Genomic DNA, 17,467 nt, shown 5'->3' with positions numbered 1-17,467 from the left:
CTTTATATATAATGACTTCTCATTCCTATTGATAATATAAATTTCAAACTTGATCCCTGTTGGACAAGTTGATCCATTTCTATTATTCATTGTACTGGCTCTACAATTCAGTATATGGTTCCTTTTTCCTCTTATTGAGTCAATTTAAATAGAAACACAACTTGGTGGCAGAGCAAGAGATAATAGGGCCAGGTCCTGTGTATGGCAGTTGACTTCAGCACTATTTGGAGATTGTCATTAACAAATTTTTCTTCCACCAACAGGTTCATCTCTTCAAGGAGAACCTATTGACATAGTTTCCTGGTGTTCAGAGTTCTTCTGGTTAGTTCCTGTCCATCTTTTTTGGTGTAACTCTTGGACCTGTTAGGCAGGTTTGGTTTTCCCAGCATGCTAAGAGCTGTTTGGATGGTTTTGGCACAATACTCTCGGTTGGCTTTGATGTCAGTAGGAGTTAAGTTTCTTTGCAAGTGAAAGTTCTAATTAATTTTTCTCATATTTTAAATTTGTTAACCATGTATAATGGCTAAGGATCTGTAATTGCAGTCTTTTGTGCTATAATTTGCTTCAAGTGAGACTTCTTTGATGGTTGATTAACTATTTAAGGCCTTTCTGGTGTTTCCAGCAAATGTTTGGTCTGTGTACTCCCTTTTAGTGTGAGATTCAGGTTGTTGCTTAAGTTGTGGATAGTGCTGGTAGTGATACTATGGATCAAATTAGTGCCTGGAATGATAATTTTACACCTTAGATCACTGTTGCTATGCTTGATGGTAGAAATTATCTTTCTTAGTCCCATTTGACAAATGTGTGTGTGTGTGTGTGTGTATACATATTTAAAATACGAGTAGCAAGGAAAGGGCTACTTAGAAACAGAAGGGAATGCAGCTTGGATTTTTGAGTTGAAGCGGCAACTATATCAAGCTGCATAGAAGGACTTAGGTTTGGCTGTCTATTTTACTACCTTACTGGGTCTTTGTGAATAATTAGAGGATTATAATCTCTCATGCAGATTTGTCCCCATGGAGAGTCCTAAGGGCTTGGTCATGGAAGTTTCCTCGGTTATCAAAAAAAAAAAAAAAAAAAAAAAGGTTATCTCTCATGCAGATTTCCAGGGGGATGCTCATAAATTTAAAATGTGTGACCAAATGTTATGCTTTCTTGCCAGCTTGAGGGAGTATGGTCTCATTCATATCCAGTTTTCAAGGGAAGGAAAGCAGATGAAATGCAATTCTGGTATCTGCTGAGGGTAGGTTTGCTTTTTGTGTCAGTACCAGAATAGGATGGAAAGGATACAGAAAATATCATGAGCCTGGGTGAGTTGACTGAGATTTATGATAAGGATTAGTCATGTGTGATTACTGCAAAGAACCTCAATGCATAAAGAAGATAGCATAAATTGGATGATAGACTTACCAGAGGGAAAATAGGAGAAAAGCAAGGATGATCAAGAAGTGCTTCTAGACCACATTCTTACGACTTTGTTTGATTGGAGCTTGTGGGTACTCATCAACTTCCCACTTCTTCTGACACTCCTGTTCTTTTTCAAGGGAAGAGAATTAGTTGCTCAGTTGTTCCATCATCTTGATGGAGTTATCTACATCCATGACTGCATCTAGGATTTATTGGTTGATAGAGAGAAGAAGTGATCTTGTCATGAAGGAGCTCTAGAGCCTCATCAACAAAAGTGTTGTTATGGTCTTACATTGGCTTATGTGTTTATCCTTTTTGGCCATTGATTTATCCTTTTTAGGAAGTAACACAATATCAGTAGAGTTGGGTTATTTGCTTATAACCTCATTTAAGAAAAGTTCCTAAAAAACTCTCAAGTTATCATACTATGCTTTTGTGCATTTGTGTATTCACCCTACCTCTGAAAATTATCTAAAGAATGTTACCATTTTCAGCATAGATCATGTGTTTTCCTTTTGCTTATTTGTGTCTCAGCTCTAAAAAAATTCCTTGACTGATAAATAGTTACCAGGGCCTGTCATGTGATTCACATGTAATTTGATTATAATTTTAAAGGACATAATTTTGTTTCTTTCTAGTGGGAAACAGTTGGAAGCATGGTTCTTAATATAAACTGTACAATTCGCTTATACTATTAAAGTGAACCACATTAAACCAAACTTAAGTTTATGTAGATCCATACTTGATGTTATTGTTTCAATTTTGTCTACATCTGTTGTTGATTCATTTTCCTGAGAGACTCAAGTCAAAACCAGTTAAAGTCTAAAAGCCTTGATCACTGGTCTATACCATAAGATGCCTTTGATTTTTGTGCATGATTCATTATATGGACTGATTTGATTGTCAATCCTTGTGTCATCAATGTTATTTTATGTGAAGGGTTGGTTGATGTTATGTTCCGGGGAATAAAATCATTTCCACACCCCCCATCCCTCTTTTTTTCTGTTAATTCTTGCTCTTTCCTGACAATGAAGGGCTTTGCAAACTGCGCTGTTTCCCACCTGTAGCACTTGCTTGGGATACTACATCAGGTCTTCATGTGGTTCCAAATTTGTATGGGGAGACTATTGTGGTGGATTCCTCACCTGCACTTTGGAGTTCGGCTCAAGGGTCTGAAAAGACCACACTTTTGTTACTGGTATTAAATGATCTAATTTGATCCATTGCTTTTGACTCATCAAAACACAGTTTGGGCATGTGATTCACCTGGAAAATAGTCAGATTTTCATGATATCATTCTTTCAATGTTACTAACTCAAGGATGTAATTTTGCATCCTTCAGGTAGACCCCCATTGTTCTTACAAAGCTAGTGTTGCTGTTTCTAGCAGTGCTGCTGCCAGCAGATTTTTGCTTCTATATTGTTCACAGGTGATATTTCAAAGTCTTATGCATTTCCAGCACTGTGCTTTCCTACTGTAATTTCTTTGTAATGCACTCATTTTAGACATTATCTGGTTCTAAAATCCATTGAAATGCAGTTTCCAGTTTTTATTTATGTGTATTTATGTTGGTTACTTTGTTTTTCCCACTTACCTCTTGAATTTAGCAATGATTGAGCAACTCAGAAGACACATCGTAGAAGAAAATATTTTTCTTGAGGGACTAATGTTTGGATTTGTTTGGACTCTAATTGGAGTCCATATCAAAACATTAGCTAAGCTTGTATTAGAAAAGAATGATTTCACCTGTTAGCTGAAGTTCTTTTCTCACATCTTATATTTCTTGAAGGATCCCTTATTTTTCCCATGTAATTTTTTTGTCTCTATTTTATAGAATTTCAATTTCTTATCTAAAGAAAATAAAAGACTGTCATGCATGTTCAATGAACCAAGGTGGTTCCTGAAATTACCAGACCAGATGAGTGTAGTTAAGTGCCTTTGGATTAAGAAATTACATGTCCAGGAATTGATTGTAGCCATGTTAAAGATGTAAAGATTGATGAGTTGTGATGCAAGAAACAAACAAGAAATAATGCATTCATGAGAAGCTAGAGGTTGCATTAATTAAGGACAAGATGAGGAAATGTAACGCATGGCTGTTTGGGCCTGTGCAGTGGAGAGCGTCAAATGCACCACTACAGAGAGATGACTTGATTAAATTTGAAGGCTGTAGGATGAGGAAGATTGAAAAGGATGTGGGTTGAGATAGTGAACAAAGACATGATTGCCATCAATTTAACTGGGATGACCATAGATAGAGCTGAATGGTGAAAAATAATTCATGTAGCCCCCTCAAGAAAGTGGGAATAGTCTGTCAGGTAAATAAATAAATAAGTCGGATTAACGTTTTGTTGAGTTGAGATGCCTATGTGGAATCTATGTCCTTCTAATGCTTCTTGTTGGCCGGAGCACATTTTTAAGACATGTTTTTGATTGTATTATGGAATCTGTCCAGATTTGTAGAATCTGGTTTAATCAATGGTTTTGCGTATTTTGGTATGGAGTAGATTATGGAGTATTTTTAGGGATTGTATAGCTGTATATTAGACTTTGTTTTTCTTTCCTCTAATAGCCATACAAATTGTGCAATTGTGCATTTGTGAGGAATCATTTTCTTCTCTCCTCTTTTCTTCCACCTACATGGTATCAGAGCCTGAAAGGATATTCTAATCCTTTCCTGGCATTTTTCAGGTCTTCATCGCCACCATTCCCTTCATCACCTTTATATTCCTTCTTATTCTTCTCTTTCTGCCTAGTTGTTTTTGCAATGACAAATTTGAAAGAACTCTTGAAACAACTCAACAACCTAGATTGATGATCCATTATGATAATCCAACCCTCTAGATTACTCCTGAAAAATTGAATGATAGGAATTTTCTTAGGTGGTCACAAGCTGTGCAACTTTTTCTTGCGGCTAGAGGAAAGATGGGGTATTTCCGTGGTACCATTAAGAAACCCAAAATCTTAGATCCTTCTATCGGATTATAGGAAGCTGAAAATTCCTATGTCATTTCATGGTTGATCAACTCTATTCAACTTGAGGTCAATAAACATTTTTTATTGTTTTCTATTGCCGAAGAAGTATGGGATGCGGAATCTTGGACATATTCGAAGAAAGGAAACATTGCTTGTATAATCGAGTTAAGACAACAATTCACTTTACAGGTAGAGAGATCTCACTGTAACTGCCGACTACAACAATATGGTGGTTTTATGGCAGAAATTGGATCTACAGCAACATTTACAGATGAAAGCACCAGGGGGTGCAACAATGCTGGCAGAGATGTTGGAACAAGATTGAATCTTTGAATTTTTGGTTTGGTTCAATCTGGAGTTTGATGAGGTTAGAGGTCGAATGCTTGGTAAGAAACTTTTTCCATTTGTAGATGAAACCTTCTCTTATTAAGCAATGAAGAAGATTAAAGGACTTTGATGATGAAGCTCGTTTCACAAGGAAGCTCAACACTCAAAATAGTTCAAGAGAGTGCTAACTATGCTGCTACTGCTTAGAACAAAGCAAAGACAAAAAAATCCTGGGGCAAAAGGTATTAAGTGGTGTGACTACTGTGACAAACTGAGACATACAAGAGAAACATACTAGAAACCACGTGGAAAACCTTGTTTTCTTAGTGACAAAGGAAGCAAGTATCTTTATCAGAAGACATATCAAAGTGTGATGGCTGAGAATTTTGAACCTACAATAGTGCACCAAGTGGGACAACTCAACGCTCAGATAATGCCCCTTTCACCAAAGGTCAATGGGAGGCCTTGTACAAAATTTTGGGACAGACAGGAAACTTAAGCTCTAGTAACTGTGCTCAATCAAGTAGTACCTATACAACTTTGAGTGCCTTTGATAATTTCTTATCTAACTATTGGGTCATTGGTTCAAGGGCAACTGATCACATGACTAGTGATACTCCATGTTTAGGAAAAGATTAAGTCAAAGTTGTCAATGGCTCTTTTATTGCTACCATCTGTTCTTCTTTGACACTAGCATTTCTTCATGTCCCAATTATTGTTTGGAATTTGTTATCCATTAATAAAGTTACAAAATAATTAAACAATTTTGTAACTTTCTTTCCAACTCAATGTGTTTTTCAAGACCTAGCTAGAGGGAAGAGGATTAACAATGCTAAAGAGAGAGAAGGGTTGTGTTAACTACATTTTGAAGTGAAGAAAGTGCTGGTTCATCTTACTAAGGCACTCAAGAATAAAGAGGAGATTTGGCTGCTATACTATTGACTAGGTCATCCAAATTTTGTTTCCCTTGAACTTTTATATCCTGAAATTTTTTCTATTCTAGACCCTTCTAAATTCCAGTGTGAAATTTGTGAGTTTTCTAAAAGTTACTATTTCCATGTCCTGTGTAAAAGAAAAAAGAAAAAAAAAAAGGAAAATATGAAATCCCGTTTTCTATAATTCATGGTAATGCATGAGGACCATCTTGTGTCACTTCTTATTCTGGTTTTAGATGGCTCATAAGCTTCATTGATGGTTATATTCACATAACTTGGATTTACCTTCTCAAAGAGAAATTTGAAGTTGCTGTAATTTTCAAATCATTCCACACAATTAGTCAAAATCAGTTTCATACAAAAATTCAAGTTTTTTGAACATACAATGGGAGAGAATATTTTAACAATGTTTTGATACTCCCCAACAAAATGGAGTGACTTAGAAAAAATAGGCATTTACTGGAAGTTTCTAGAGCTTTACAATTTACTCCCAATGTCCCTAAAATTTGCTAGAATTATGCAGTCTTCACTGCTGCCTATTTAATAAATAACATGCCCTTTAAAGCTCTAAACTCCAAAACTCATGTCCATGTTCTAAAAGCGCTCTTTCCCAATGTTAATCTCTTTGGGTCCCGGGTCCCTTCCTCTTAAGGTTTTTGAGTGTGCAACCTTTGATCATCTTCCAAGTATGGTATGATTCAAATTAGATTCTAAAGCCATTAAGTGCATATTTCTTGATTACCCACCCACATAAAAGTGGTATAAGTATTTTCACCCTCCTAGTAAGAAAAATTGTCACTATGGACATAAAATTCTTTGAAGATCTGTTTTTTTTTTTTCTAGGATAGATCTTCTGGGGAAGAAAAACGATATAGAGGATCTATTCTATCCTCTGTCCTATTCTTCAGATCAACCAATTCTGTCCTATCCTTCAAATCAACCAAATCTATTCTACCTGGTCCCAGACACTTTTCTAATGGATCTTATACTTTTCTCTAACTACCGTAGTAGCCAAATTGGCTACCAGGCAACAAGGGAACATCAAGGAAATTGAGTTGGAAAATGAACTAGTAAATGTTGAAGCTGTGGAGGACATTTCGGGAATGGAGTAGGTCGGAAATGTACCCAATCCTTGAGGTCCATTGGTTTATTCAAGAAGAAAACAGAACAAGGCAATGGATTCTATCTCTCTCTTTCTCTCTTTCATGATCAATCTTCAAACCCAAAGGCAGATAATTTCAATGCTCCTCTTCCTGCTTTACCTTTGTTTAATACCGGCCTTGATGATTCTATTGTTATAAGGAAGGGTGTTAGAAGTTATACAAAACATTCTCTTTCTAATTTTGTGCCGTACCATTGCCTTAATCCTAATTTCAAAGCTTTCACCGCTAGGTTATGTTGAGTCTATTCCAAGAAATGTGCAAGAGGCTTAAAAGATTTAAAGTGTGAGAAAGCAATATTTTAGGAGACAAGCTTTACATAAAAATGAAATATGGAAAGTACTTGAATTACCAAGGGGAAAATAAAGTTGGTTGTAAGTGAATTTTCAGTATTAAATATAGAGCTGATGGATCTATTTATGGACATAAAGCTAGACTTGTTGCTAAGGGTTACACTTAAACCTATGCCATTGACTATAAAGAAACATTTGTCTTTGTTGCAAAAATGAACTTTGTTAAGGTCCTATTATCTTTGGCAGTTAATTTAGATTGACCATTACACGAATTTGATGTGAAAAAAAATGCTTTTCTACACAAAAACTTAGAGGAGTAGGCATACATGGATTTTCAACCTGGTTTTGAGGATTGTTTAGAGAATAGAAAAGTATGTAAATTTGAAGAAATCTCTGCATGGGTTTAAGCAATCCATAGGAGCATGGTTTGAAAGATTCACTATGTTTCTTTGTGTTAATGGCTACTTGCAAAGTCAAGGGAATGATACTTTATTCTGTAAATACTCATCGTTTACAAAAAATCACTGTGTTTATTGTCTATGTGGATGATTTCATTCTAAAAATTATCTTTTAAAGAGATTTTAGGTATAAAAAAATTGAAGTAGGTGTGTTTAATCACTCTCCAAAAATTAAATTTTATAGATGGAATACATATAGAAGGGTGTTACCTGATGAAATTTGAAACTAATGGTAGCTTAGTGTATTTACACTAAACCTCAAGGGGTGTAAATGAAATTAACCTCTTAAGGAATATATGAAGTCCTATGAATTAAAGGACTATGCGAAGAGTTTAAATTGGAGCCTAAATATTTGATGAAGATTTATTATGATGATTAAGTTGCAATCAGTATTGCACATAATTCAATTCAACATGATCTTACTGAATAAGTTGAGGCAGATAGATACTCCATCAAAGAAAAAAGTGATAATGGACATATTTCCTCACCTTTTATGATAACCAGTAACAGCTCACTGATATCTTCACATAAGGTATCTCAACAATCATGTTTGAATCCACGATTGGTAGGTTGGGAATGCATGGCATTTGTGCACCAGCCTAAAGGGGAGCGTTAGCAGGAGCAATTACACCTTTTTCTCTTTGCCCTAGAAAGTTATAATTGTGGAAAAAGTGTTTCAAATGTAAATTATAAGTACTCTACCTTTCTCTTCTTTTTTTCTTCTTTTGTTATCAAAATCACAACAAATTTATTGAAGCGAATTACTGAGTACAATGAAGAACAAGATATCCTTCCAAAAATACAAAGAATTGATCATAAATATAAGAACAAGTTCAACACATTTCAAAAGAAACTTAAGGTGCACAATCAAGGGACTAAAAGAAAATGTTCCATACCTAAAAGTAATCTACATGATTTACGAAGTTAAAAATACCTAACAAAGGAAGTTAGCTGCTTTGCTCCTTGTTTTGCTAAACCATCATAGTTGGTTAAGCATAGAACCCAAGTGAAAGAGCATCTCAAGTCTTGAGCAATATCAACAATTTGGTGAAGTTGGTCATCATATTTCCATGTACTTCTTTCCTTATTAGCTATCCACAAGATGGCAATAGTGGAATCACTTAGAGATTAGAGACTCAATGTCTTGGCTTGCAACAAACCCTCCAAAAGAGCTAATGGCTTACGCCTTAGAGGTAAAACCTTCTCAAGCGGGTTTAGAAAAAGTTGCAAAACCATATCACCATGATTTCTAGGCACTCCTCCAATCAATCCCTAGCTGTTCTGGATTACCCAATGAGCATCTATCAAAGTTTAACTTCACAAAACTTATAGGAGGTGGTCTTCACATTGGATGTATCACCTTAGCTATCTTCTTAGAACTACAAGCTAGGTTCAAATGTGGCTAGAAAGAACCCAAAGCTGTGCCTTTAAAGGCTTAAGTGATAACCAAAGGGAAGCCAAGATGTGCATTAAATACCAATAATGAATCATAGAGTATAAAGAAGGATGGGAGATCCTACGAAGATTTCCAAAAAGCTGATTTCTTTTCATTCACAACCTACAGTATGGTTTCTTTTAACATCTAGAAGGGAACCACTTAAGTAATTGTTTCTTGATTGTATACTCAGTTGCTCTTGTTATGATGCAAATTGCATGTCCAACTCAACTGGCCATTCAAAGCCGCTTGTTTGTTCCAAACACATCCTTAATTGTGCTACATTATTTCTGAAGTCTCTTGTATTCAATAGATGAGATTCGTATGTGATGTTTTCTGAAAGTAATTCAGAGTATAATCTGCTCCAAACTTTCAAGGACTTTTCCAATGGAAGGATGTTTATATTTTTTTCAGTCTATGTTAAAATATGCATGCTATTTTATGTTTCATGTTTGGCCCTCTGCATTTTAATTGTGACATACTTGCATTTATTGGTTAATTATGATGTAAATTGTAATTTTATGACGACTTATCTGATGCTGTTTACATAATAGTTCTTAGTTTGTTTGCTTGTATTTGATACTGTGGAGCTTTTCCACCACCCCTGCCTCTATGAGATACTTTGATACTTTAATATTCATGTCAGTTTTTATTTAGGTTTTCATGTTATGGGGTTGTCTTCATGCAGATAGTTGGCTTCTGCATTGCTGTTATATTTTTTGCTCTAATGCGACAAGCACATGCATGGGAGCTTGATCTTCCTATACCTTCGATGATAACAGCTGTAGAATCCAATTTGAGAATGCCATTGCCATTTCTTCTCCTAGCTGCAGTACCCATTTTGATTTCCTTGTTGCTTTCCTTGCTAACATCCCAGCTATTTCCTCCAGTTGCAAGCTTCATCACAGTCTCAATAATTTGCTATTTGTTTGCAAATGGGTGCATTATCATTGTAATTTTGATTTCACAATTGGTCTTCTATGTGGCTGCTGTTGTACATGTTTTCATCAAGACACGGTGAGAAAGCTCTCTATCCAATGCTTATTATTTCACAGAGTAGAATGATGTGATGAAGTATTTCTTCAATTTGGAATAGCTGATACTTATGGTAAGGAAAAAAGAAGGGGGAAAAAAGCAAGAAAAAGAAGAAAAGATAACTCTATGCATCTTAGTATCTTATTTTTTACTACTTGTTTCTCTTTGAAATCTTCTTTCGGTACTCTTAAAAATCCTTAGCTCCTAGCTTTTTTGCACTTTAAGGACTGGTCATCCTTTGTGTACCTTCAATGAATTTTTGTTGTTTTTGATTAAAAGAGAAAAAAGGCCATGTTTAATCTTTCAGTCTTTTTCCTTTTAACATCTTAGTTTGCTTCTGTTGATATTAAAGATTCACTCCTGTAGATTGGTTAGCTATATGGCAATTGCTACTCTCTGAGGGGAATTGGCATGCTCAGCCTTTTTGATAGGGAAATGAATTTGTAGGAAAAGAGGATTTCGATTATCTTTTCTTTGGAAGGAATTTAAATCAATCTCCACATACACTTTAGGGGAACTAAATTTGGGGTAGCAGCTTCAAAGTTGAAGCTTGAGATTTAGTGGAGAGCTGGTGAAGGAATGATCAATAGGTTTTTCAATTGCTGATGGATTCTTTAATCTCAAGAAGCGCCAAAAGGGCAAAAAGGTCAATAATAATGCTCAGCCCCTTCCAAAGAGAGGAATTTGTAGGAAAAGAGGATTCTATTATCTTTTCTTCATAAAGAGTTTGGATCAATCCCCATGTACATCTTACTAGTTTCTGAAAATTTTTAGTGCTTAGCCTTTGAAGTATGCCACCATTAATTAACTTCCTCTAAAAGGCTATATATAGTCTTGTAATTCTCATTTCTAGAATCAAATGAAGAAAAATGTTGTATCCCATGAAATGGGTGCCTCTGATAAAATTTTCTTTGCAAATCTGGTGCATATTTTGGGAATCATTTTTCTTTATCCATGTTCCTTACACAAATGATCTCAATTCTTGCTTAGATTCAACATGTTATTTGAACTCTAATGATTAGAATAGAGGGGTGAGGAGCCAAAGTTTGAACTCTAAGGCTTCACATCCAGGGCCATAATGGATGGAGCATCTTTATGCTCTTTGTCATCACACACTGGGATGGAGGATTTGGTTGGATGTAAAATTTAGTGAGCAATTTGGAATTTGGATACTCAAAGTTAGTATCATGCCTTTATGAGCTTTTTTGATACCATGTTCTGGTGCACAGAAGCATGGGTGTTGTTCATGTTCCATGTAGCCTAATTTGGCACAGTTAGAGCATTTTTGTTGCTCTTTTATTGCAGTTACTTTATATTTTACATGTTTTTAGTTCACTAAGTTGCGAACATGATCTTCTTACTCTTTCAGATGTCATTTTAGGTAGGTCTTTATTTGATGGTGGCCTCCTCAGGAATCTTGTAGGTCCAAAGTTGACCATGAAATGTCCATAACAATCTGACTTGAAGATAATTTTTGGGCCATATTATTTTACTTACTCTTTGATCATTTAATTGCTCATATGGATGTTTGATGTTGTTGAAGCACTCAATTTTATCAGCTGAAGTGCAGGAGTTGATATTTTGCAGGTGGCAATTGTGGGAAGGAAATTTTCGCTTTACATTCTTTCATTGGTTCATTAATCTTTCCTCCAGTATCTTTTCTTTCAAGGTAAACTCTTATCTTCATAAAACTTTTGAATGAGTTATGTTGGATACACATGGACACAGGCGGAGACATGTGGACGCAGCAGCTTTGGATACAGTCATACATGACATGAGCGCAGTGAGAATACACAAACATAAATGGGGAGATGTGTCAGTTATTCTATTTATAAAATGATTTTTCTACCAAGAAATATAGTTTTTTTATTTGCAATTAATGCCTTCTTTAAAAAGAAGAAAATTCCAAAATTCCACTATATGATATCCACATGTTAATGAATGTCAGCTGAGAATCAAAAATTAAAAACAATTAGGACACATATCCCTCTGGCACATGTCAAACGTGCTCAAGGAGTGTGAAGGAAGTTTCAGTGTCTGAGAGACCTTTTAACACATACATGGCTTCTTTTTCAGATTGTTTTTGCTATGCTTATACCTTTATCGGTGGTTAGAACTTATTACAAAGTGTTGTTCCATCTTGAGTTTAGTAATTTAATGGTTGAATCCTTCACATCCCCACTTATTTTTCAATTTTAATAGCTGAAGCATTGAATGTTTTTGGTTATCTATTATTTTGTTTGTTTTCTCTGGGTATCAAGGGTTGATTCTTTGAACTTGTTATCTTTGATTCTAACCCATGCATGGAACAGGTGGTAAGGGCCCTAAGAGCCAATCCATTGCTTGTTACAGCACTGGTTGCCATTACCTTGGTGTGCTTTGTTCATCCAGCATTGGGTCTTTTTATCCTGCTCTTTTCTCATGCTTTGTGCTGTCATAATGCACTGTGCGGGTATGTTTCCCAGTTTGATTCCCCCTTTTCTCACTATTTTGATGGTCTGACTGGAACATACACAAATTATTAAATAAAACCTGAAGAATTGCACTGCTGAGTACTAAATTTGAAAATATCCTGAGTTTCGTGATATTTGTGTTTTATGATCGAGTAACTACTGTACTGTTGTGCTAGACTAAAATTGCATTTGGTTGCATTTAATTGAGGCCTGGGAATTGGAGACTGAAGCCCCTATGAACTTAGTGAAAAACACATTATTTGGCATCAATGTGAATCAAGGCAATCTTCTTATCCCTTTTAGTTGGCCCCTTTCTTATCATTATATCTATTAGAGGGGAATCCTAAGGCCCGAGTTTTGGGACCCATTTTTCACCCTTTCTTTTTCTTTTTTTCAGTTTTCTGTCTTCCTTTTTGGAAAGAATCTCTAGGAGGTTGGATAAAGCTGGCATTTCTTTCCTTGGGTTAGAGAATCAAGTCTGTTCAAGCTTGTTTGACCCATATTCCAACTTATGTTCAAGCTTGTTCTAGCATAACTTCTGTACTCAGAGTCAGGGAAGGGAAGGAGGTTGCTTGATAGATTAGAATCAGGTTTTTAAACTAGAGATCGAAGGGATTTTGGGCTTTCTGACAGTTTTTGTGAGGAATAAAACTCTTTTGAATAGTGATTTCTTGTGCATAGGGTATGCATAGTTGGATTCTAATGAATGGAAAGCCAACAGTGTGGTTGGGCTATCACATTGCTACTTATACCATATCAAGATATAATAACATATCTTGAATTATAGTTTATGCCAAAAAAAGTGTATGAAGTTGCAAAATTTTAAGTAAAAAGTTTTACAGCCTAGAAAGGGGACCTACACAGGATGATGATCTTGCATCACTATTCTAGATTTTTTTTGTTCCTTTAAAGATGTTTTTCCCCCAAGGAAATTGGGAATTTTTCATCATCTTGGAAGTTTTGTGAATTTTGTAAAAATGCTTGGTACAAAATTGCATGCTTATCTACATGCAATTGATGGAATCAGCCACCTCTTTTACCTATTGTTGATAAGCCATAACCATGAGAATTAGAAATGAATCATGTGAATAAGCTTACCCATCTTTGAATGTTGTTTTAGTTCCTTTGGTTGTTTCTCTCTTCGCCTTTGTCTTTTAATGGTTTGTGATGCTTTCAAATCAATTGTTATTGGTGCAGCAACTCTAATATTTACCTAGCCACAAGGAAGAACTTGGATGGGATCTTTTTTGTTAGTTTATGTGCATGAAGCCACGCAAAGGCTTGTGCTTGTGGCACGTAGTCCTAGTGGATTCCTCGGCATAAATACTCCACTGTTTGAACATTGTCCTCTTTGATGATTTAGGAAGTGTCATTCACAATCACTATCCATTGTTTGTTGCATGCTTATAAATGACTGAAACTACATAGCATGTACATGGATAGGGGACATGTGAACCACCAGCTAACTAAAAGCTGAAGTTTGTGCAAAAGTAGACTCAACAATATATATCATGTTGAAACCATCTTCTCATGTGAAGCCCCAACCTGTTTGTAGAGAGAAATACCAATCACAAACACCAATTGTTATGCAGACAAAAATGTTATTATAGTCTGTACAAAAAACAATCAAATTGGAAAATTAGGAAACTATTTGAATTTAGTCTACAAATCAGCCTACCAATCGGCCTAGAATCAAGTAAATCAAAATATGGAGATTGGCTTTCCACATTGAGTTCCAAAATGAGTTTGTTTGTGATTTCTGGCAGTGAAGCAAAGGAGGGACTGACGATGAAGTGGAGGGGAGGTCGCCCACAAAGTGGAAGTGCTCTCACTCATTCTTTTGTGGGTGGCTGAAGATTGTATCACACAAGGATGGAAATGTCAATATCAAGAAGAACATCAATGGGCCAATTATACGGAAATATTGATATCAACAGAAATATTGGTCAAAATGGAAGAAACCTCTGAAACTAACGTTAAAACATGAATGTTTTGGATGAAACTTTTTGGAACAATAAAACAATCAATGATGCACAGATTAAACTAGTTTCCTTTTTAAATAAAATAAAATATATATGTGCATTAAAATTAGTGTTATTGATTAATAATAAAATGTCTGTTGATAGCAAATATGATTGTGAAGGTGAATATTGCATATTAATTTGAAGATAAAAATATTTTCATGTGTACTGATATATACATGTTATGCATATTTTCTTCGTGTTGATATATATGAACAAACAAACTTCTTGTAATTAGCCAATATGGAGTTTGCAAAAGTAAATAAAGAATGCTTATGAGCTTATCTCTATAATTCTGCAAAGTCTAATTTTGAATTTAAGATGTGAACAATATGTATGGAACAGTATCTGATAAGTATTCTTGTCAGACATGTATCAGATACACAGGCATCTTCTCTAAGATAGGCATCATGCTCGTGAGATATACACTAATTTCTTGGATGCACCAAAAGCAGTAAATAGTGGAATGCAAATAAGTTTTATGTATTTTTGCATGAAACATACATAGAATTCAGTTAATCATCACATTTTAGTTGAGAATTCTTCATACCCGGCATGTGTTGATAAATAATATCAAAAGCTTCATGAATATGAAATTTATTTCAGGTATGGTTAATGATTCTAAGAATTGCTCCCTGTTTTTGTAACAGTTTTTTTACGGCTTCCTTTCGCAGCCATGCAAGAAGAAAGGAGTTAATTGATTACATAAATGAAGGCAATGGTGGTGTTGAGCAATTTCAATTGAAAGATGAAGGTGAACTCAACCAGAGCGTTCCTCTGGATGAGAGCTACTCCAGTAGTCCAAACTCTGCAAAAAGCTTTAGTGACACCCAATTAGAGATCTTCCACCACCGGCATGGCATACTTATTTTGCATCTTCTCGCAGCTCTAATGTTTGTCCCTTCACTTGTTGCTTGGTTTCAGGTATGTGCAACATATCATTTTCCTTCTCTTGAAAGTGATATGGATCAGAGACATTTTCGCATGTGTCTCAATTAAGGAATTTGATTAGTTTAAACATGGATTACTGAGTACCATACAACAAAATCAAAGCACTGAACCTAAAACAAACTTCAGGCAAATCATTCAGAGCTGAAACTAGAAAATATGTTCTCAAAGTTAGGTTGAACCATACAGATATTGCACTGATAAATCATATATAGGTAACTACTTCTAACAACTCACAATTAAGTCCTTGAGGGAATGTTTTCCTGGTTTTATTGCTCTCTCCGCTGCTGCTTCTTTTTTTTCCATTGTAAATTAAATTGACACTGAGTGATAGACGTGATACATTCTTGTATGACCATGTATTTTTCCTTCCTGACAATTTTTATTTTAGTCCATTTTTGCATGACTTCTATGCTGCAAGATGCACATACAGTTTTGAAATAGGTGCTGTTGGGCCCATTATGCTTGATCATTTTTCATCTGCGTCAAAGCTCTAGAGTTAATACCTAATTTCTTGTTGCAATTGTAGTTGCATGTGCTTATGAGCAAAATGCAGTCTGTCGATTCATTCTAATTTTTGCCTGGCTTGTGAGCAAAACGTAGTCTGCTGATTCATTCTAATATTTGCCTGGCCTCCATGTAAACTTCTTTGCTTGCAGAGAATTGGGATGGGTCAGAGCTTTCCCTGGCTCCTGGATTCAGCTCTTTGTGTTGGTGTAATTTTCCATGGTATCTGTGACTCAAAGCCTGAATTCAACCCCCTCTTGTTTCCCTTCCCAGTCATACCTGGCTTCCAGGAAGTCAGGCGGAGCCACATCTACCTGTTTGCTGGCCTTTACTCCTACCTCTCTGGACTTGCCTTAGCCCCTTACAGGGTGTTCTATGCTATGGCTGCCATAGGGCTCATCTCCTTCACTTTCAAGATCATAGAGAGAAGGAGCAGAGAGAAGGGAGAGGCATACGTTAGCAGCCGTAAGCATTCTCATAGACACTGAAAGATCCTCCCCCTGAAAGCAAGATGTATACTCAAGTTTTGATGTTGCTAGATCCTTACAACACCCCTTTGTACAATCATATGCAGTTGCTGATACCGGTGACAGCAAGTCCCATGGACATAGCTCCACTTGCCTGCAGTTTTGGTGTTCAAAGCTTTGTCAACAAGCATAATGTAACCTGAAAATTAGTGTGAACAGAAAAAGAAAGAGAGAAAATGAAGCTTATGACATGTATTGGTTGTGTCCCCCATTTTGAGGGGGAAAATAGAAGCTAAAAGAGGGGGAGAATCATTTGTAGTGAGTGCTGGCTTTTGCAATGGTGAATGATGGTGTTGTTTTTGACCAACAAGCTTGGGTTAATGGATTACCCCCTTCTATTGAATTGACTGCACCCTAATCATAACTCCATTTCCATTCTTAGTTGCAGAGAATGGTTGTGATTGAGATTTTCCAACTTGTGTGTGGGCTTCATCAATCAATGCACTCTATTTATTTATGTACTTGTTCCCCTTAAAGATTTTAGCAACTATACTACCATTTTATAGCAAGTAAGAATCATAGGGTGATAAATTCAGAGCTTGTGGAACATGAAGCCTTTCTCAAGAGAGAGGAAGCTTAACACCAATATGACTTTCAGTCAACCATAGCCAACTAACTACACTTTCAATCTGGAAATCAAAGCAAGAATGGGACTCAATTCAATTCAACTAAATGTGCTTCTTTCTCAAGCCCAATATATGATCAAAGCAAGTATTTATGTACTTGGCAATACTCTGATGTGTCCAATTAGAGATAAAAGGGGTCACATTAACATGGATTAAAATTACGAAAATATTGATAGTTAGATTTTACGAAAATATATATTAAAAAAAAACATCCAACAGAAATTTGGATAAAAAGTATTAGTGAGATGGAAATTGATAAAATATCATAACAATATTAGAGAAAACTCTAAGAAAGATAAACAAGTGACAATATATGTGACATAAAATTTGTAACATTGGAGAGTGATATGCAATATTTG

General features: G+C 35.7%; 1 protein-coding gene across 3 annotated transcripts in view; it reads left to right on the top strand.

The window, feature by feature from the left end:
• LOC100262596 (uncharacterized) overlaps positions 1-16,825 on the top strand; it is an 84,522-nt gene extending 67,697 nt beyond the window's left edge. The window contains exons 12-18 of one of the 3 annotated variants that reach the window (XM_010660622.3): positions 2,442-2,605; positions 2,750-2,836; positions 9,680-10,008; positions 11,614-11,695; positions 12,339-12,478; positions 15,175-15,424; positions 16,108-16,825. In XM_010660622.3, the coding sequence (XP_010658924.1) occupies positions 2,442-2,605; positions 2,750-2,836; positions 9,680-10,008; positions 11,614-11,695; positions 12,339-12,478; positions 15,175-15,424; positions 16,108-16,443 (1,388 nt within the window). In that variant the 3' untranslated portion in view covers positions 16,444-16,825. The other 2 variants (XM_010660621.3, XM_010660623.3) reach the window with 2 other exon arrangements.
• The last annotated feature ends 642 nt before the right edge of the window (positions 16,826-17,467 follow it).

Source organism: Vitis vinifera, chromosome 13 (assembly GCF_030704535.1).
Source record: "Vitis vinifera cultivar Pinot Noir 40024 chromosome 13, ASM3070453v1".
Lineage (NCBI taxonomy): Eukaryota > Viridiplantae > Streptophyta > Magnoliopsida > Vitales > Vitaceae > Vitis > Vitis vinifera.
Note: the sequence above shows the minus strand (reverse complement) of the source record. Positions and strands in the feature narration are given on the sequence as shown.